The sequence below is a fragment of the Eptesicus fuscus genome, chromosome 11 (genome assembly GCF_027574615.1).
Source record: "Eptesicus fuscus isolate TK198812 chromosome 11, DD_ASM_mEF_20220401, whole genome shotgun sequence".
Taxonomy (NCBI): domain Eukaryota; kingdom Metazoa; phylum Chordata; class Mammalia; order Chiroptera; family Vespertilionidae; genus Eptesicus; species Eptesicus fuscus.
The window spans coordinates 83,606,886-83,625,663 of NC_072483.1; the positions used below are offsets into that span (position 1 = coordinate 83,606,886).

Sequence of the window (18,778 nt, forward strand, 5' to 3'; positions counted from 1 at the left end):
GAAACAAGAATGAAATCATAAATATTTTGGAACTAATTTAAAAAATTAAAATACTGAAAACATATTATCACCTAGTTATCATACAAATAATTTCTAAATTGCTTGCAAATATAGAAAATGTGTAAGAGAATTGACAAACCTGCAAATTACCCCTTCCAATAAATCCTAGAAGCAACTGGATTTGAATTTGAGAGAGTTTTACCCATAATGGACTTTCAGAATACCACACTGACAGACAGTCGAAGAGCAGCATCATATCCTCTAAAAGCTAATGCAAAGGAAGAATTGAAACAGAAAAACATTCAGTTCTTTAATCTGATGATGAGTTTTCCCCAACACTAATACAAATTATAAATATCTCAAAACTAGTTCAATGTACAGTTAGTAAAAGTCAAAAGACTTATCCTAGTAACAAGCTAACAAAATCTGTGACTATCATATCTTATCCATGTTTATTGCATCTGATTAAGTATTAATACTCTGAAAAGAGGGGATACAAAATTTGTTTAAATAAAGTTCTTAAAAAAGAGTCTTTCATTACCAAAGAAATAATTTCAAAAGAAATATTACTATACCTTCTCAGTCCATGTGTTTGAATTAACTAGTTCCTCTGACTGCAGAAAGTCCTGTATGATCAGCATGAGTCGGAAGGCATTTTCAGCAGTAACTGGATTAGTTTTTGCTTCTCTGTTTTCTGTGACTGCCCATTCTAACATCTTCTGCAGCAAACTAAGTGTAAAACAGTCCTCTTAAAACCATTGTAAACTTAGAAAAATAGTAGGATATTTTAAAAACAGTTACTATTTACTAAGACTGTACCTCCAAAGATACACTACCACTGGCAGGTATCACAGAACACTTGGATAGAATCTACACTAATAAAAGATTAAGATGCAAATTGACCGTAGCTTCGCGACATCCACCAGCCAATCAGGAGCGAGTATGCAAATTAATCCAACAAAGATGGCGGGTCAATTTGCATACGTAGGTGCCAAGCGGCTAGGGGCGGGGAGGGACACTTGCGTCGATGCCATGGTGACAATGCAGGCGTTCCACACTGCCCAGCAACTCCGGGCCTCTGGGCAGTGTGGGAAGGTGGAAAGACGGCTCTGGGCCGGAGCGAAAAGGCAGCTCCAGCAGGAATGAAGGCAGTGCCGGCAGCCAGGGGAAGGAAGACCCATTCTTGCATGAATCTTCGTGCATCGGGCCTCTGGTTTAATAATAATGAAGCAACTTTTTAATCTCTGGAGTATCTTTTTTTAAAAATTAATTTTAGAGTGAGAGGAAAAGAGAGGGAGGGAGGGAGATCATTGATCGGAAGCCTCCTGCATGCATCCCAACTGGGGATCAAACTCACAACTTGGGCACGTGCCCTGACTGGGAATCAAAACCACGACCCTTTGGTACACAGGTTGACACTCCAACCAACTAAGCCACACCAGCCAGGGCTGGAGAATCTATTTTTAACCCTACCAGACCTGAGGCCCTAAACCTAATTGTCCCCAATACCTGGGCTCCTGAGCCTTAAAGAGAAAAAATCAACATGATATAGAAAAATGTTAGTCACATGCAAAAAAGTGGTTAGAATAAGATGGATCTTGAGACATTGTAGAAAATAGGTCTACCTTTCATCTAGGTACAGCGGTATAACGGCAGATTGGGAAATTACCAAAAAATCGGTACAGCGGTCTGGTAGGGTTAATATACCTAATACTAAATGGCAAAGTAAAAGTTACCTGTTGACTATTAAAAAGCTATGAAAATAATTCACATTCAAGTCTCCATGAAATATTTAAAAGTTTATCTAAAGCTGAAACTGTTAGGTTAGAAAAGAAAGCCTTATTATTCTTTATAGTGGGTCAAGCTCTGTGGAAAAACAAAGAATTCGAGAGAAACCAAGATGGCAGCATAGGTAAATACCTAAAATGCTGCCTTGCACAACAATTTCAAAACTACAACTAATAGACAAGACGGACATCATCCAGAACCACAGGAAGGCTGGCTGAGAGGAAATTCTACAACTAGAAGGAAAGAGAAAAGCACACTGAGACTCAGAGGAGTTGCAGGAGGCAGAGGTACTGAAACGCACATGTGCACAGAGAGGACTGGCAACTGAGTGCGCGGCTGGCTTTCTCAAGTGGGAGGGAGACAAAAGCTCCCGACTGCGCTGAACTCCAGGTCCGGGCAAGACTCTGCGGACCCAGACTCCTTTGGGGAGAAACTGGACTGTCAAGAAAGAGAAAAGCACGCGGAGATTCAGAGGAACTGCGGAAGGCAAAGGTACCGAGGTGTGCGTGCGCCGAGAGGGCGGGCAACTGAGTATATGGCTGGCTTTCTCAAGCGGGAGGGAGACAAAAGCTCCCGACAGCACTGAACTCCAGTTCCGGGCGAGACTCTGGGGACCCAGACTCATTCAGGGAGAAACTGGACTGTCTGGCAGCAGGCGGAACTCGAGGGCGGCTTTCTCTCAGAGGTACTTGCAGAGATTACCGAGGGACACTGAGACCCAGGGGCCTCTTAGGGCAGGCCTGACGGGAAACCAATGCTGTCAGCTCTACCCTGAGACTCCACCCCATCTAAGCCGAGCAAAGAGGCTTTTGCAAGTCTTGTCTCATAAGGGTGTCTCCAGCACAGAAGTTCTCCCAGCATAGACACAGCTGATCCTCACAGCCAATTGGCCTGGAGGTCAATTCCTCCCAGTGATACCAACAACAATCAAGGCTTAACTACAACAAGACTGTGCACACAGTCCACAAAGGGGTGCACCAAGAGTGCCCACCTCAGGTAACTGGGGAGGCTGAGCCACTGGGCCCAAAAGACACCTAGCACACAAAGCCACTCTATCAACTCAGGGAAGCAGCCAAAATGCGGAGACAAAGAAAGAGATCACAAATGAAAGAAATGGAGGAAAGCAAACAACTGGATATAGAGTTCAAAATCACGGTTATAAGGTTTTTCAAGAATTTTCTAGAAAAGGCCGATAAATTTAGTGAGACCCTCGAGGATATGAAAAAGGACCATCTAGAAATTAAGCATACACTGACTGAAATAAAAAATATTATACAGAGATCTAACTGCAGACTAGAGGATCGCAAGAATCAAGTCAAAGATTTGAAATACAAAAAAGCAAAAAACACTCAGGCAGAAAAGCAAAAGAAAAAAGAATCCAAAAATATGAAGATAGTGTAAGGAGCCTCTGGGACAACTTTAAGTGTACCAACATCCAAATTATGGGGGTGCCAGAAGAAGAGAGAAAGCAAGATACTGAAAACCTATTTGAAGAAATAATGACTGAAAACTTCCCCCACCTGATGAAAGAAATAGACTTACAAGTCCAGGCAGCGCACAGAACCCAAACAAAAGGAATCCAAAGAGGACCACACCAAGACACATAATTAAAATGCCAAGAGCAAATGACAAAGAGAGAATATTACAAGCAGCAAGAGAAAACAGTTAGTTACCTACAAGGGAGCACCCATACGACTGGCAGCTTATTTCTCAACAGAAACTATCAGGCCAGACGGGAGTGGCAAGAAATATTCAAAGTGATGAATAGCAAGAACCTACAACCAAGATTACTCTATCCAGCAAAGCTATCATCCAGAATTGAAGGGCAGATAAAGAGCTTCACAGATAAGAAAAAGCTAAAGGAGTTCATCACCACCAGACCAGTATTATATGAAATGCTGAAAGGTATTCTTTAAGAAGAGGAAGAGGAAAAAGGTGAAGATAAAAATTATGAACAACAAATACATATCTATCAACAAGTGAATCTAAAAATCAAGTGAATAAAAAATCTGATGAACAGAATAAACTGGTGAATATAATAGAATCAGGGGCATAGAAAGGGAGTGGACTGACAATTCTCGGGTGGAAAAGGGTGTGGGGGGTGCGGGAAGAGACTGGACAAAAATCGTACACCTATGGATGAGGACAGTGGCGGGGGGTAAGGGCAGAGGGTGGGGTGGGAACCGGGTGGAGGGGAGCTATGAGGTAAAAAAGAGGAACAATTGTAATAATCTGAACAATAAAGATTTATTAAATTAAAAAGAAACAAAACACTACTGTCTTCCCTTAGCATGGAAACCCTCAAACATGGACAAGACCATCGAACATCAAGCATCAAGTGCTTTGATACTGCAGAAAACAATGTAAACAACAGGAAATATATAATGACTTAAAACCCAAATTAATTTAAGATTTAAATCTCTTCACACTGGAACTAGTTTTGATTTCTCTCTAAATCCCAATAGAAGGGCAACAGCCAAAAAAGGGGCTGAAAACAAAGTTTCTCCTTTTTTCTACATCCACTGAATACTGGATAAATGTTCAATAAAATATTTTAGACTCTGGTCCACTCCAAGACGAGAGGGGAAGTCAGCAACGAAATGCTTACATTAGTTTTATTTCATCTGATGGTCGAAGTAGCTCACTGGATATTACTGATTTAGTTAGTGCCGAAAACACTTGTCCCCGTTCAATCCAAGTATCATCATCAGACTTTTCTAGTCCTTTACACATTACATAGATCAAAATATCTGTCAGTAATTGAAGAAGCTCCTCCTCACATCTCTATAAAAAATACAAAGTAATATTAGATTATTGGAGGGAGTGGGTGTTAAAAGTACCGAAGAACCATCACATATACTGACTGTAATCCTTTAACATATTATTAAAGTGCCTGGATGAACCTGGAACTTTACTAGTAGGTCCTAGAAAGATACAAGGATAAGTAAGACACTGGCTTTGTTCTCAAGACAATTTAGTGACTTACAGGTTCCTAATATCTGAGATCATGAAACTTAGAACCTGAATATAAAAATGGAACTGTTAACAACTACACATTTCTACGGATTAGAAGTATACAGGCACTCCTAAGGTTATGTCAGACTCGATGTATGTCATTTCATGGTTACGTTGCCATCTCCCATTTATTTATTAAAAAAAGTTCCGTCATTTCAACATATGTACATATGTGCTTTATGTTTTTTATTATTTATTTACCACAAGGTCAGGAATTGTTATCTTTCTTTTAAAATTTTTTTTTTACTGTTTCACTTCATTACTGCTGTGTATGTGCTCTATGTGAGTGACGTAGGTGCTTATGTAGGTGGGTTCTGACTTACAGCTAAAATTGTGTTACATCACACGGTAGAAATGGATCTCCGACATAACCCAAGGACTGCCTGTATAATCTATATTAATAATAGAGAAATATGCAAATTGGCTGGGACACAGTCACATAACAACCCATCAGGGCAGGGGCGGGGCTGCAGCAGAAAGCTCTCAGCACGCCTGCGCGGGGGTCCGAAGGGCACGGAGAGGAAGGGAGAGCAGATAGGCAGTTAGGGGAATCAGGCCAGGTGGGGAGCGCAGATAGGCAGTTAGGGGAATCAGGCCAAGAGGGGAGAGCAGATCTGCAGTTAGGAGAATCAGGCCAGGAGGGAAGTGCAGATAGGCAGTTACTGGGATCAGGCCAGGAGGAGAGAGCAGTTAGGGGGATCAGGCCCGCAGGGGAGAGCAGTTAGGGTCATCAGGCTGGCAGGGAAGCAGTTAAGGGCATCAGGCAGGCAGGCAGGTGAGCAGTTAGGAGCCAGTGGTTCTGGATTGCGAGAGGGGTCCCGGATTGGAGAGGTGCAGGACAGGCTGAGGGCCGCCCCCCATCCCCTGCATAAATTTCGTGCACCAGCCTTTAGTAGACATATAAAAATAAAAACAGCATTTGGACAAATAAGGAATTTTACCTCTTGGCTTTCAAGTAAAGAGAAGTCATCACTGAAGCCCGTATCATTTGTGATGCTGCTTTCTTTGTCAGATTGCACAGAAAATGATTTAGTACACTCTATTGGGGATGGCGTGCTAGGCAAGCTATCTGGCATTTGACTGCCACTATCACTCAGTTCACATGAGTCAATTCCACTAAGATCTAAACTCAAATGCGAAGGGTTACTGTGCCAGAATTCTTCCTGATTCTCTGATTTGAAAGACAGTTCTCCCACAGAGCTATCTTCTTGAAATAATGGTGTGTTTGAATCTAGAGAATGTCTATCCTCCAAACTCCATTGATCAGAAGACACATTAGCTGAGGCAAAAGAGTTGATTTTTTCATCGTCTGTCTTTTCATCAAAGTTCCTCTTGATATCTACAGCTGATATATTTTTATCATTGTCTTTCATTAAAACAGCCCTATTGTGCTTATGAAAAGTATTTCCATTTTCAAAATTTGCTTTAACAAAAAGCCTAACTAAAGTGTCTTGCCAACCCACTTGTTGAGAAATTTGATGTGCTGCATCTGGCTGGGACTGTAAAATTTGTAAAATCTGCAAAGAGATTAAGAGAATAAAATTTGTCAAAAAGTACACAATCCTTTACAACAAAAACAATTTCTTTTCAGTTATTTTAATGACAAAGTAACTTAATGAGAAATTTTCAAAAGATTATGTTTGTAACTGGATTAGAAACTATTGGGAAGGCAGATATTATGTCTGAAACTAATCCACATTATTTCATTACAGAGTCAAGATGTACTCAAATATTTATTGAAAGATAAAGAAATATAAATAATCCTCCACATGTCAACACACTCATGTTATTCATTTAACTTTGTCAGAGAGAAAATATAAATAAAGGTATATTTAAAATTTAATGAGTTATATCCTCCTAACATTTACCATGAGCCTATTACATTTGTTTAGCAAATATTAAACATCTACTATGTGGCAGGCACAGTCCTGGTACTAGGGTTAGGGAGTAAATAGGACAAACAAGAATAATGTTTTCCCATCTCATTTTTTTTTTCAGGCAAAGTTGATGGTTGTTTTGGCAAAAACATTTTTTTTCATTCATTCTATATTGTGGAAACAAAACAAAACTAAACTTTAATTCCAGAAAAACTAATTCCAAAAAAATGGAAGCTGCTGTTTAACTAGAATGAGAAATTGAAATTAAAGAGATGTGGCAATGTGTATGATCTCCACTCTCTGATTTCACTTTTTGGGAAAATAAAAAGTTCTCAAATACTGTCAAACTTAGGTAAGATCCTTAAGACATTTTTAACACAAAGCCAATAAACTTCTATGTAGATAAAAGGAAATTTGGCTCCTAGTGTTTAGAGTATCTCTTTTATCAGAATTTCTAACTCTGACGTGTTTCACAGCAGGAGATGAATAATGTTGATAGGAACTTCAATATCAATAGTTCTAATGTACACTGATGCTGATATAGAAAGTAATAAGGCACAATGAAATGTGGAGTTTCTTTCTTCACTAATGCTATCAATCAGTGAGCTACCATTATTCTAAAGGTGCCAATTCTTTTTTCTTCCAGATTAAGCTTTCCTTGGATAAAAACTAGATCGCTCATTTATGGAATATAATGAACAACATAAACGGATGAACAAAAACAGATCCAGAGACAGAGAAGCATCGATCAGACTGTCAAACCTCAGAGGGAAGGTAGGGGTGCGTGGGGGTAAGGGGGAGAGACCAACCAAAGGACTTGTATGCATGCATATAAGCCTAACCAATGGACACAGACACCAGGAGGGTGAGGGCATGAGTGGGGGGGGGAGTATAGGGGGACAATGGGGGGATAAGGACATATATGTCATACCTTAATCAATAAAGAAAAAAAATTTTTTTAACTACTAAAAAAATCACACACACAAAAACTAGATTGCATGGACAGCTGTTTCTAATTGCTCACTAAAAGGACAGGATCCATTTACATGATCTTTTTCAAGAACAATATGGCAAAATCCATCAAAATGTAAACTGTAGATACCCTATGACACAGCAATTCCACTTCATGGATTATGTACTGCAGATGTATCACCACAAATAGATAAAGATATATGCAAAAAATGTTGTTTCTAAAAGTTTATTAACATAAAAAAAGAGGAATCAACCTAAATGTCCATCAACAAAGAACCAGATAATACTTAACAACCAAAACTGAAAAACTAAGTAGCCATTCAAAAGAAAGATGTATATCCACATTTACTGATTTACTGTGACCTAATCAGGAAAAGAAAAGCAAGGAAGCAAATTAAATGCTAGACAGGTCAGTGGTTCCTAGTGAAATAGAGAGGAGGTTATAATTGGAAAGAATCTCAGGGGATAACTAATTGTTCAATTAGTTAAAGGTTAAATGGGTGCACTGAAGGCAAATCATTGTTGGAATAGTCATGAACAAATTATAAAAAATTCTTTCCACAAAGTTCTAAGTTTCAGAAACTCGAAAATATAGGGTAACGTATTAGAAATGGTCATAATCATTGAAAGTCCTTAATAAAGAAACTACTCTCTGGCTGTAAACTTTTGACTCTGAAAGGGCGTATTTCCAGGAGCCCATGTAATGAGCTCAAAAGAACAAATTTATATGCTGAATGCTTGTACATGAAGTTAATTCACATCAAAAAAGGAAACCATAAAATGTCATTTATAAAATAACAGATATTAAAACTTACATCTGGTGCAAAACACTCAATTTAAAAGTTATTCAAATGACACTATTTTTAAAGTCTATCTTAAAGTTTACTAACCTTTCTGCAGATGACCACCCTGACATTTATGTATGTTCTGTGAGATATATATATCACAGATAACAGATCTTTGAAATTAATAGCAGGATCTGTGGTGGGAAAAAAGAAAAGTTAAAATTAAATTCCAGAGATAACCAAAGAAAGAACTGTAGGTAATAGTTATATAAATGTTGAAATAACTGCTTCATTTTCATTTTATCTTTTGCTGTCAACAACAAATGCCCTTTTATTTTTTCCAACTTTATTAAGATACCATTGACATAAAACATTGTATAAATTTAAGGTATATAATGTAATGATTTGATGATGTGTGTACATATTGTGAAATGATTACCACAATAAGGTTAACACATTCATCAACTCAGTTACCTTTTTTTGTGTGTGTGCTGAAAACATTTAAGATCTGCTCTCTTAGTAACTTTCAAGTACACAATGTTGTTAACTATAGTTACCATGCTGTACATTAGATGCCCAGGACTATTTTAAAAATATCATCAGTACCATTACCCTTAGTCATACCTGTATTTATGATTTGATTGATGAGGTTTTTAATGAGAGAAGTATTAACAGGTGTTTCATTTAGAAGGAGTCCCAATCCTGAATAGCCAACTTCTCTGAGTCGAATACGTTGTTTACTTCGTTCATAAACATTTGTACATTTCAACATTTGTTCCATAACCTGGTCACAATAGTAATAGAGTCTTCTTAATATAGAGAAGTGAGAACAGTGTGTCACAGGTTAATATTGAATAAAATATTGGTGTAATGTTTTTTGAAACCTAATTATATTCCTTAAGTATAAAACTCCCCCTCCCCAAAAAAACCCAGCACTAATAGGGAGGAGTGCTCCATATCTCACCATCATTCAAAAATAACTGAAAAATAAATTGGACTAAAACACATCTGTGTTACAATAATTAATATGTTTAAAATTCTAGTTTACATGTATTTCTTAGCAGATGAAAGGAATAATTTAAATTTTCTTTTAATGGCTAAGGTATATAAGGAAACAAACCCTGTAGCTTGTAAGAGGAATAAAAGTGTGTTCTCAAAGAGAACAAATATCTTCTAGATTAATCTAGTAATCCATTTATGTAGCAGTTATCAAAATAATTTTTATTAACAAAGAAACAGTTTGCAAAGCAACCTATCTATATGCTAAAATAGGTAGTAAATCAGCAACCCCATACTTTTTTGGAGATCAACATTTTTCAAAAAGAGAAACTGAAACCATATATGGAAAGGGTAATCCTATATAATAAAAGCCTAATATGCTAAGTGTCCAGTCATCCAGTTGGCTATTCAACCAATCAAAGCATAATATACTAACGATATACTAAGGCCACTCAACAGCTCGCTATGACATGCACTGATCACCAGGGGCAGACAGTCGACTGGTTGACCAGTCGCTATGATGTGCACTGACCACCAGGGGGAAGATGCTCCAACTGGTAGGTTAGCTTGCTGCTGGGGTCCAGCCGATTGGTACTGAGACGGACCGGACACGGCCTGGAGCCCTCCTGCAGGCCCTCCCTGGCTGGCCAACCTCCCAGGCCCTGATCTTGCACCGGTGGGGTCCCTCGGCCTGGCCTGCACCCTCTCGCAATCTGGGACACCTCGAGGGATGTCGGAGAGCTGGTTTCAGCCTGACGGCGGAATGACCGGTTGCTATGTTGCACACTGACCACCAGGGGGCAGACGCTCAACGCAGGAGCGCCGCTCTGCCAGAAGCCAGGCTCACGGCTGGCGAATGCAGCAGTGGTGGCGGGAGCATCTCCCACCTCCACAGCAGCCTCTCCTGCCTCCGTGGCAGTGCTAAGGATGTCCAACGGGCCTAAGCCGTGAGTCAGACATCCCCCAAGGGCTCTCAGACTGCAAGAGGGCACAGGCCGGGCTAAGGGACCTCCCCCACTGAGTGCACAAATTTCGTGCACCAAGCCTGTAGTCTTGAAAATAATATCATGAAGAATCCTTCCAAGGCCATTTTTTAAAGAAATAACATTTAATTTCATCTCCACAAAGGGACACTTGTATGGGCAGATGCTTTAAAGAGTGGCTTCATGGGTCACCACAACCAATACACAAGAGACTATGTCAGACCACTTTTTAGTGTACCTTTGTTTTCTAAAGTTTAGGGATTTCAAACATAGGCAATCCAAGTATGACCCCGTAAGTAGACTTTATAATGTAACACTAATGCTATAAGAGGAAACAACTGTTGTAAGGCAATTAAGCATAATAAACAGGAGAATAAATCATGGGAAAAAAATAATGTATTCAGCAACAGAAATATGACTGACTCTGCTTTTAGTTAACAAAAAAGGTGTAGTGGGTGGCTTCAGTCAAAGTTCAGAGTTTGGAATATTCTAGAGTGTTTAATAAAACAGGTTCTATTTCTTTGACAAGACAAATTACAATTTTTCTGCCTGACTTTCTTCATCTGAAATGTGGGGATGAAAATAATATACACTTCATGAAGTTGTTGCAAGTGCCTGACAAACAGTGAGTGCTATATAAGGTTAATTATGATCTGCCATGTAGACCCACCACAAGTGAAAATGGACATGAGAAATTTTATATTGAGGATGGTATAACAAAGTACATTTTCCACTGAAATGATTGATAAGATTACAATATAATTAGCTTTTTAATATGCAAACAAATCATGGAGAATATATATCAAAACAAATGTGATAATTTATAATTAGAAGTAGATATAAAAAAGATTTACATTCATAGAATGTATATATTCCAAGTAAATTCATATACCATAACTGTCCCAAAATATAAAGACATCTGAAAAATGTACCTTAAAAATGATTTCTCTTAGTCTGTCAGAGTACTTCTGATTTAAGAGCAAGGCATAAAGAATGTCAGCATTTCCTGGTTCAAACAGCAGTAAAAAAAGCTGACCTTTTGTTGGGCTGGTACGCAGGAGACTACAGAGTATATCCAAAATTCCAAAGAGCTTTTAAAATCAAACAACACAAATCAAATGACCACACTCAGATATGGAAGCCAAATAAAATCATAAACCACAAACAGTTATTTCGCTAAATCCAACATACCCTAATATTCTAGCTTAACTGAACTGTCTGATGTCTTCTGAACCCTGCCTTTCACTCCATTATGCTTTTTGGTTTATTCCACTTCCTTTTGTATATCTTCTCACAGCCACATTTACCTGCTGAACCATACCTATTCCGCTTTATCCATATGAAAGCAATCTCTTCCATAAAGCCTTTCCTGGTCTCCTCACCATGTAATACTCTCGTATGCAAACCTCATAGGACTTTGTTTCTCTCTTATAGATGTTATCATGCTCTTTTTTGGTGTGTTTGTTTCATAATTATTTATAAGCTTTTCTTACTCACCCCTGCCTCCATTAGGCTAAAAGTAAAAATGATAATTGGTTCATCAATATAAACCTACAATGGCTGGTATTGTTCTATACAGAGTTAAGTTTTCAAAAAATAATTCTTTGAATTGGCCAAGAAAATTTCATTGGCAATGAATCATAGCAGGTGACAATAGAGCTAACATTTAATAAGATGGCTACTCATTATTGTAAATGATGAGAAGCTTTTGAAGTAGTCCGACCTTATAGGGAAACTGCCAAAGTTCACTTATGTATATAATACCGATTATAAAGGCATGTAACCATTGAGTACACAATGAGTATTTCATGATACAGGGAAAAATATTTAAGTCAACATAAATTAAAGCGCCTCAAATTTGATGCTGAGAGTGGGATACAGAAAGAGCACAGAAACAGCAGTAAAGACATTTGGTTCTTCTAGTCCTAGGTTTATCAGCTGTGTGGCAAATTTTTAAGTCTCCTAATCTTTCTGAACATATATTTTCAAATGTACAAATGGGAAGAGAAATTCCTGATCTGTATATTTTATACAAGTGGTTCTCAAATTCTACGATGTACCACAATCACCTGGAGAGCTTGATTCAGTAGTATCTTTTTTTTTTTTAAAATATATTTTATTGACTTTTTACAGAGAGGAAGGGAGAGGGATAGAGTTAGAAACATCGATCAGCTGCCTCCTGCACGCCCCCACCTGGGGATGTGCCTGCAACCAAGGTACATGCCCCTGACCGGAATCGAACCTGGGACCTTTCAGTCCGCAGGTCGATGCTCTATCCACTGAGCCAAACCAGTTAGGGCCAGTAGTATCTTTTAATTTATAAAAAGTTCCCAGGTAAAGCTAACTAAACATTGAGAATTACTGTATTAAAAAGTAGTTCTGAGCTATAAATAAATAATGTATATAAAATTATTTAAAAATAGAAATACATTTACAATTTACTTTATGCAAAATTTTTATGAATCTATGTTAAAATTCATGTTAGAAATCTGCCCAGTAAACTCTGATGATAGGTAAATATACATTATGTGACCTATGAAAATAGGTTCAGAATTGCCAGACAAAGCAACTATTTTCACAGCCTACTTTCTAGTTTATTAAAGTATTTTATTATACTGACATCTAGTTTATTAAACTTTCAGTTAGGAGATAAATTTTACTTATTTAACTGCATAATATTATACATGACACTATAAACATTTTACTGTTAAAATGTTTATTATACATACATAAGTTTAAAAGATGATGATACAGAAACTTAAATGTTAAAAGGAAAAATCAGATCATCTTGGGCATAATACCTGTTCTTCTTCATTAATAGCAGCTATGTAACCCATAATACTTTGTATCTCTTCATGAGTTCCACCTTTGCACAGAAAATATTTAATTAGTCCATACAAAGAAGTCCTTATTGTCCGAATATCATCTAGAGACAGCTCACTATATTTACAATCACTTCTGAAAGAGAAAGTAAAAGTGCAAGAATTGAAATTTAAAATTCTTATAATAAAAAATCCTATATAATAAAAGGCTAATATGCAAATTGACCAAATGGCAGAACGACTGGTCACTATGATGTGCACTGACCATCAGGGGGCAGACGCTCAATGCAGGAGCTGCCCCCTGGTGGTCAGTGCACTCCCACAGGGGGAGCACCACTCAGCCAGAAGCTGTGCTCACAGCTGGCGAGCACAGCAGCGGTGTTGGGAGCCTCTCCCACCTCCATGGCAGTTGGACATTCCCTGAGGGCTCCTGGACTGTGCGAGGGCACAGGCTGGGCTGAGGGACACCCCCCCCCCCCGAGTGCACGAATTTCATGCACTGGGCCTCTAGTTTTTTACACAAAAAATTAATTTTAAAAAGATGTTTCCATGTTATTAATACTCATAACATAATGTTAGTAACCAATGTTATCCCAATAAATTTTATTTTAAAAAAAAAAGAATCTATGGTATCTTTGGCTTCTTTTTCTAAATAGGAAACCTTTTGAAGTTAGTAGTTTCAATGACAAAGATATTAATGTATATATTATGCAACACTCACTATGTAGCAGACACAATTCTAAGTGCTTTATACATTATTAATTCATTTAATTTAATCCTCAAAACAACCATACGATATCTCAATTTTATTATATCCTTGTCACAGAACAGAAAACTTAAGCACAAAAAAGTTGAGTAATTTGCCTACGGTTAGTCAATTAATGAAACACAAGATTCAAACCTAAAGTATATGATTCATTGTTTTTCATTTTGACCTCCACACTATCCTGCCGCTCTGAAGTTAAAGGATATTAGAATTGCTGGAAAATAAAAAACCTAGATATTCCAATCAAGTAGCAGGCAGAAAATATCAAACTGAGAAGGCATAAGGACATCATACCCATAATAAATCCTAAGGGTATCTAGGAGAAACTGCACACCATACTTCTTTCTGAAAACTCTCCTGCTGTCTTTGATGATGGTGGAAAGATACTGTATATGACCTAAAACAGAAAGTTCACTCTTAAATGATATACCTATCATAAAGTCATATATGTAGTTATAAATTTCTAAAACAACTATAAAATTGTATCTAACAGCCTGCTCTCACCAATTCTAAAGGGAAAATCTCCACGGTTCCAAATATGAAAGTCAAAAAGTAAATACTGATACATTTGTTGCAGGAGCTGCATATTTTTCTCTAATGATACTTGTTCAATTAGTAATTGAATTGCCATCAATACATTAACATCCATCAAAGTGCTTGGCACCTGAAATCCAAACAGAAAAGGTTTCTGTAAAGCTCAGTTTAAATAATTATTATTAAGCTATAATTTTAAGTAATTTATTCAGAATATCTACTAAATATAAAAATGTTGATTAGAAAAATGTAAACAACTTAAGACAATTTTTCTGAAGTAATGCTAGAACATATTTTCCTACTGTTAGGAATTAATCACATATCCCAAATAACAAAGGTAACAAACAAGGTCCTATTATGTAAGTGATTCTTGTATAAGGTGATTTAATGATTATTAAAATCTACTTGTGAAATAAATTATATGCACTAATACAACAAGCTGTAATAGTGTAATTTTAAAAAAATACTTACTTATTAGGAAGAAAAACCTACAACACTAACTGCTATTTACAATCACCAGCCACATTTACATAATGTTAGACTAGCTCACCTTCTGAAGTAAGGCACCAAGAGTAGCAACTCCATGGGAGTGAATAAGATTGTCCTGGTTAATAGGATGTCTTTGAATCAAGTGTTTCACAATCAAGATAAATGTTGCAACTAAACTCCTCTCTAGTCTTGACTCTGGAATTGTGAACATGCCATTAATTATCATAATTATTCTAATCACTTTATATCATGTTTTCTCTATCATAATGACTATTGTAACATACAAAGAATCCGGTTAAAAAATTTGCCTCCTAAGGTCACTTACAGAACACAAATATCAGAGAAAGAAGCAATTGCATATTGTATACTTATACGCACATGTAAATATTTTCTCTACTATAAATTTAACAATGTTGTCATATTTCCACTAAAAGTACAAACTTGGGATAAGAGTAAAACCAACATCTTAAGTCTTCTGACTAAATATTATAAACTTTCTGAACATTAGTAAAATTAGGGATGGGTTGCCTCAGCTACAAATGGTTAAGTTTCTTCCTAATAGATATCTTAATCTATTTTCAATTAATTCTCCAATTTTTCAATGACTATTTTGTATTAATTTCATCTTAATACCTGATGTCTTTGTGGAGGTCGGTATCACCCAATCTCCTTCTACAGGTGTTATCAATTCAGAAACTGTTATTTCATTTATTCCTTCGGGAATCTGTCCTTCACTGAAGTGGCTAATTTGTTCCAACAGAGGAAAGAGTACATTTATTCCACCTATGCAGTTTATGATGTCCTGAAAAAGAAAATTATAATATTTTAATCTTTAAAACAAGGACAATTTTGTCATTTGATAACTACACAGTATTATGAGGTTATAATTTACTAAATCTTTAGGCAATGTATGGGACGGGACAACCTAAGCTACAGGAACCCTTGTATCGGCATATGCTTTAAAGAGCAGCCTTAGAAGTCACCATAATCAATACTCAACAGAGACTAAGCCAGGTCCTTTTTACTGCACCTTCGTTTTCCAAAGTTCAGGAATTCCAAACAGGCAATCTAAACATGACCACATGAGCTGACTTTATAATGTAACACTAAGGATGTAAGAGGAAACTGTCACAAGGCAATTGGGCATAATGAACAGGGGAACAAATAATGAAGAAAAAAGAGAGAATATATTTGACAGGAGAAATATGACTGATTCCTCTACTTTTACTTAACAAAATGGGCGGAGTAGGTGGCTTCAACCAAAGTTCAAAGTGACTATATTGAATAGCTTAACAAAATATATTCAAAATCCTCTGACACATTACTAATTTCTCTGCCTCAGTTTCATCATCTTTAAAATTAGGATGATATTAATTCCTACTTTGTAAAGTTGTTACAGGGGTTAAGTAAGCTCAGTGCCTGACATATAGTGAGTCTACATAACATTCGCTATTAAGAATTGCTAAAATGTTCTAAACTGCCATGCAGACCCAACTAAAGTTTGTATACAACCTCTTCACATTTACAAGCCTTGTAAAACCAATCTTACAAGTGACAGCCAAAGTTAACTTATAAATTGGTAAGCATATCATAAATCTTACTATGCTAACTGATATCTGTTCTTAAAATCAAAGAGAAAGAAAGATTTATAGCCTATTTGGCGTGGTTTAATGGTTGAGCGTCAACCTATGAACCAGGAGGTCACGGTTCGATTCCCGGTCAGGGCACATGCCCAGGTTGTGGGCTTGATCCCCAGTAGGGGGCGTGCAGGAGGCAGCCAATAATTGGTACTCTCTCATCACTGATGTTTCTCTCTCTCCTTCTCCCTTCCTCTCTGAAATAATAAATAAATAAATAAATATTTATACCACAGAAATAACATGAGGATTAATACTAACTGATGGATTTATTTTTACACAGGAAGAATTATCCTAATGATTTGTTCTACGAATAAGCATATTCAATTGGTGTTAAAGTGACCGGAAGGGGTTGAAATCTGCCACATAGTTTTAGGGATTAAATACCTTAACAAATAGAGCAATTAATAAGATAGTATATTTTATCATGAAAATTGTTAAGCTGACGGCATAGTTTAAAACCTAAATTTCAAGCAAATCAGTCATTCAACTACTTATTTGTTCATCCTGCAAACATTTTAACGATGATGCTTAAATCATAAACCCTTCTACAGAATCAGTAAACCTACAAAATATGTTGCCTACCATTTATCATTAACTTACCTTAATGTCCCAGTTTACTACTTTGTTTCCTGTTAACCTTCCATGCAAACAATTAGTAGATAAATCAAGACAGATTGAATTTTTGCAGGCCTAAGAATAAATAAATAAATAAAAAACATGGCAAACAGCTAAGCACAATGAAGACAAAACATAACTATAGATGGAACATTTCACCATAACTTTAAAAGGTATATCGCATAGTCAATTATAAGATGCCTACAATATTAAGTTTAGTATTATTAGTCTCTGATTGTTTCTTATAAGAATCAGGGACTAGATTCTAAAGTACTCATCAAATGCAGGTCACTGCTGCTTGTCATCTGACAGATGAGCTATAGCTAGAACTTACCACTCCCCAACCACATAGTTTCACATCTTTTTCTCTTTTAAACCATATATGCAAGAAGACTTTTTTGCCTTTTTAAAAACATTGATAATTGGCAAATTTAGGTGAAGAGTATACAGGACTTCTCCTTACAAATTCTCTCAAATTCTTTCAAATTCTCTCTAGATTTGAAATTAATCAAAATAAAAAGTTAGGGGGAAATTCCAACTGATAAGTAAATTTTATTAGGCCAGATATAACAAATGAGTATTCAAAGTAATAAATTATGGCCAGAAGACTAAACTAGAAGACTAAACTAAACTAGAAGACTAAACTAGGAAAAAGTTCTATAATGTATAATCTAACACAGAAAAAGCATTTTCTTGGTCAATGTAACATTGAATATAATGAGGGCAACTGATAGTTTGTTTATGCAACTTCTCCCTTTTCTTTCTCCCAGCTCTACCTTTGATCTCTTTCACTTGGTCCTTGCTGACCTTTTGTCCAAGGGAAAAATGACTAAGTATGGTATACTTATAGGTGGTTGTTTTTTTCTCCATCCTAAGTAAACATTTCCTTTTTTGTGTTCGTTTTCTAACATCATATTTTAAAAATTAACAAAGCAAATGCTGAGCAATTCTGTTTTCTCGCTCCTTCCAAAAAAGTAGGGAAAAAAACACATTTAAACAGTTTCACTTACTGAAGTTGATTTCATTTGTACAAATTCCCATTACAGCTATTTCTATTCATACTATTGGGATGACTATTGATCACTTTAAACTGTAGATGAGAGGTGCATCTTTATTTTTAATGCTTCTCATCTTCCTTTGAAAATTAATAATTTTAATGGCAATTCAAGCCCCTTCTCAATTACCCACTGAAATGACAAAAGTAATTTAAAAAGGAATTCTAGTTCATAGATAGCATAGTTAGTTACAACCAGATAAACAATCCATGAATTTACTCTGACCTTTGCAGTGTAGTGAAGGAGGACATTACCGGGCAGGTCCACCATGTCAGACTCTTGAAACTTCCAAGGGCTTAAACAGTTTGGACCTAAAAATTATTTATACACACAAACACACACACGCACACATATCATTGAATAGATCTGGCCTCTTTGGTTCTGTGTAATCAGAACAAAATTTTAAATTGAGCTGTTTCAAGCTACTCATATAACACA

The 18,778-nt window shown here is 36.7% G+C and overlaps 1 protein-coding gene across 1 annotated transcript in view; it reads right to left on the minus strand.

The window, feature by feature from the left end:
- The window catches only part of NBEAL1 (neurobeachin like 1), a 117,243-nt gene that overhangs the window by 54,801 nt on the left and 43,664 nt on the right, over window positions 1-18,778 (minus strand). Inside the window, exons 18-31 of the mRNA XM_008146536.3 lie at window positions 18,566-18,651; window positions 17,271-17,360; window positions 15,664-15,832; window positions 15,092-15,225; window positions 14,512-14,671; window positions 14,302-14,404; window positions 13,221-13,377; window positions 11,352-11,510; window positions 9,062-9,221; window positions 8,543-8,631; window positions 5,745-6,320; window positions 4,397-4,572; window positions 576-729; window positions 140-268 (exon numbers count right to left, since the gene is read on the minus strand). Of these exons, the coding sequence (XP_008144758.2) occupies window positions 140-268; window positions 576-729; window positions 4,397-4,572; window positions 5,745-6,320; window positions 8,543-8,631; window positions 9,062-9,221; window positions 11,352-11,510; window positions 13,221-13,377; window positions 14,302-14,404; window positions 14,512-14,671; window positions 15,092-15,225; window positions 15,664-15,832; window positions 17,271-17,360; window positions 18,566-18,651 (2,342 nt within the window). The remainder of the gene's footprint in view (window positions 1-139; window positions 269-575; window positions 730-4,396; window positions 4,573-5,744; window positions 6,321-8,542; window positions 8,632-9,061; window positions 9,222-11,351; window positions 11,511-13,220; window positions 13,378-14,301; window positions 14,405-14,511; window positions 14,672-15,091; window positions 15,226-15,663; window positions 15,833-17,270; window positions 17,361-18,565; window positions 18,652-18,778) is intronic.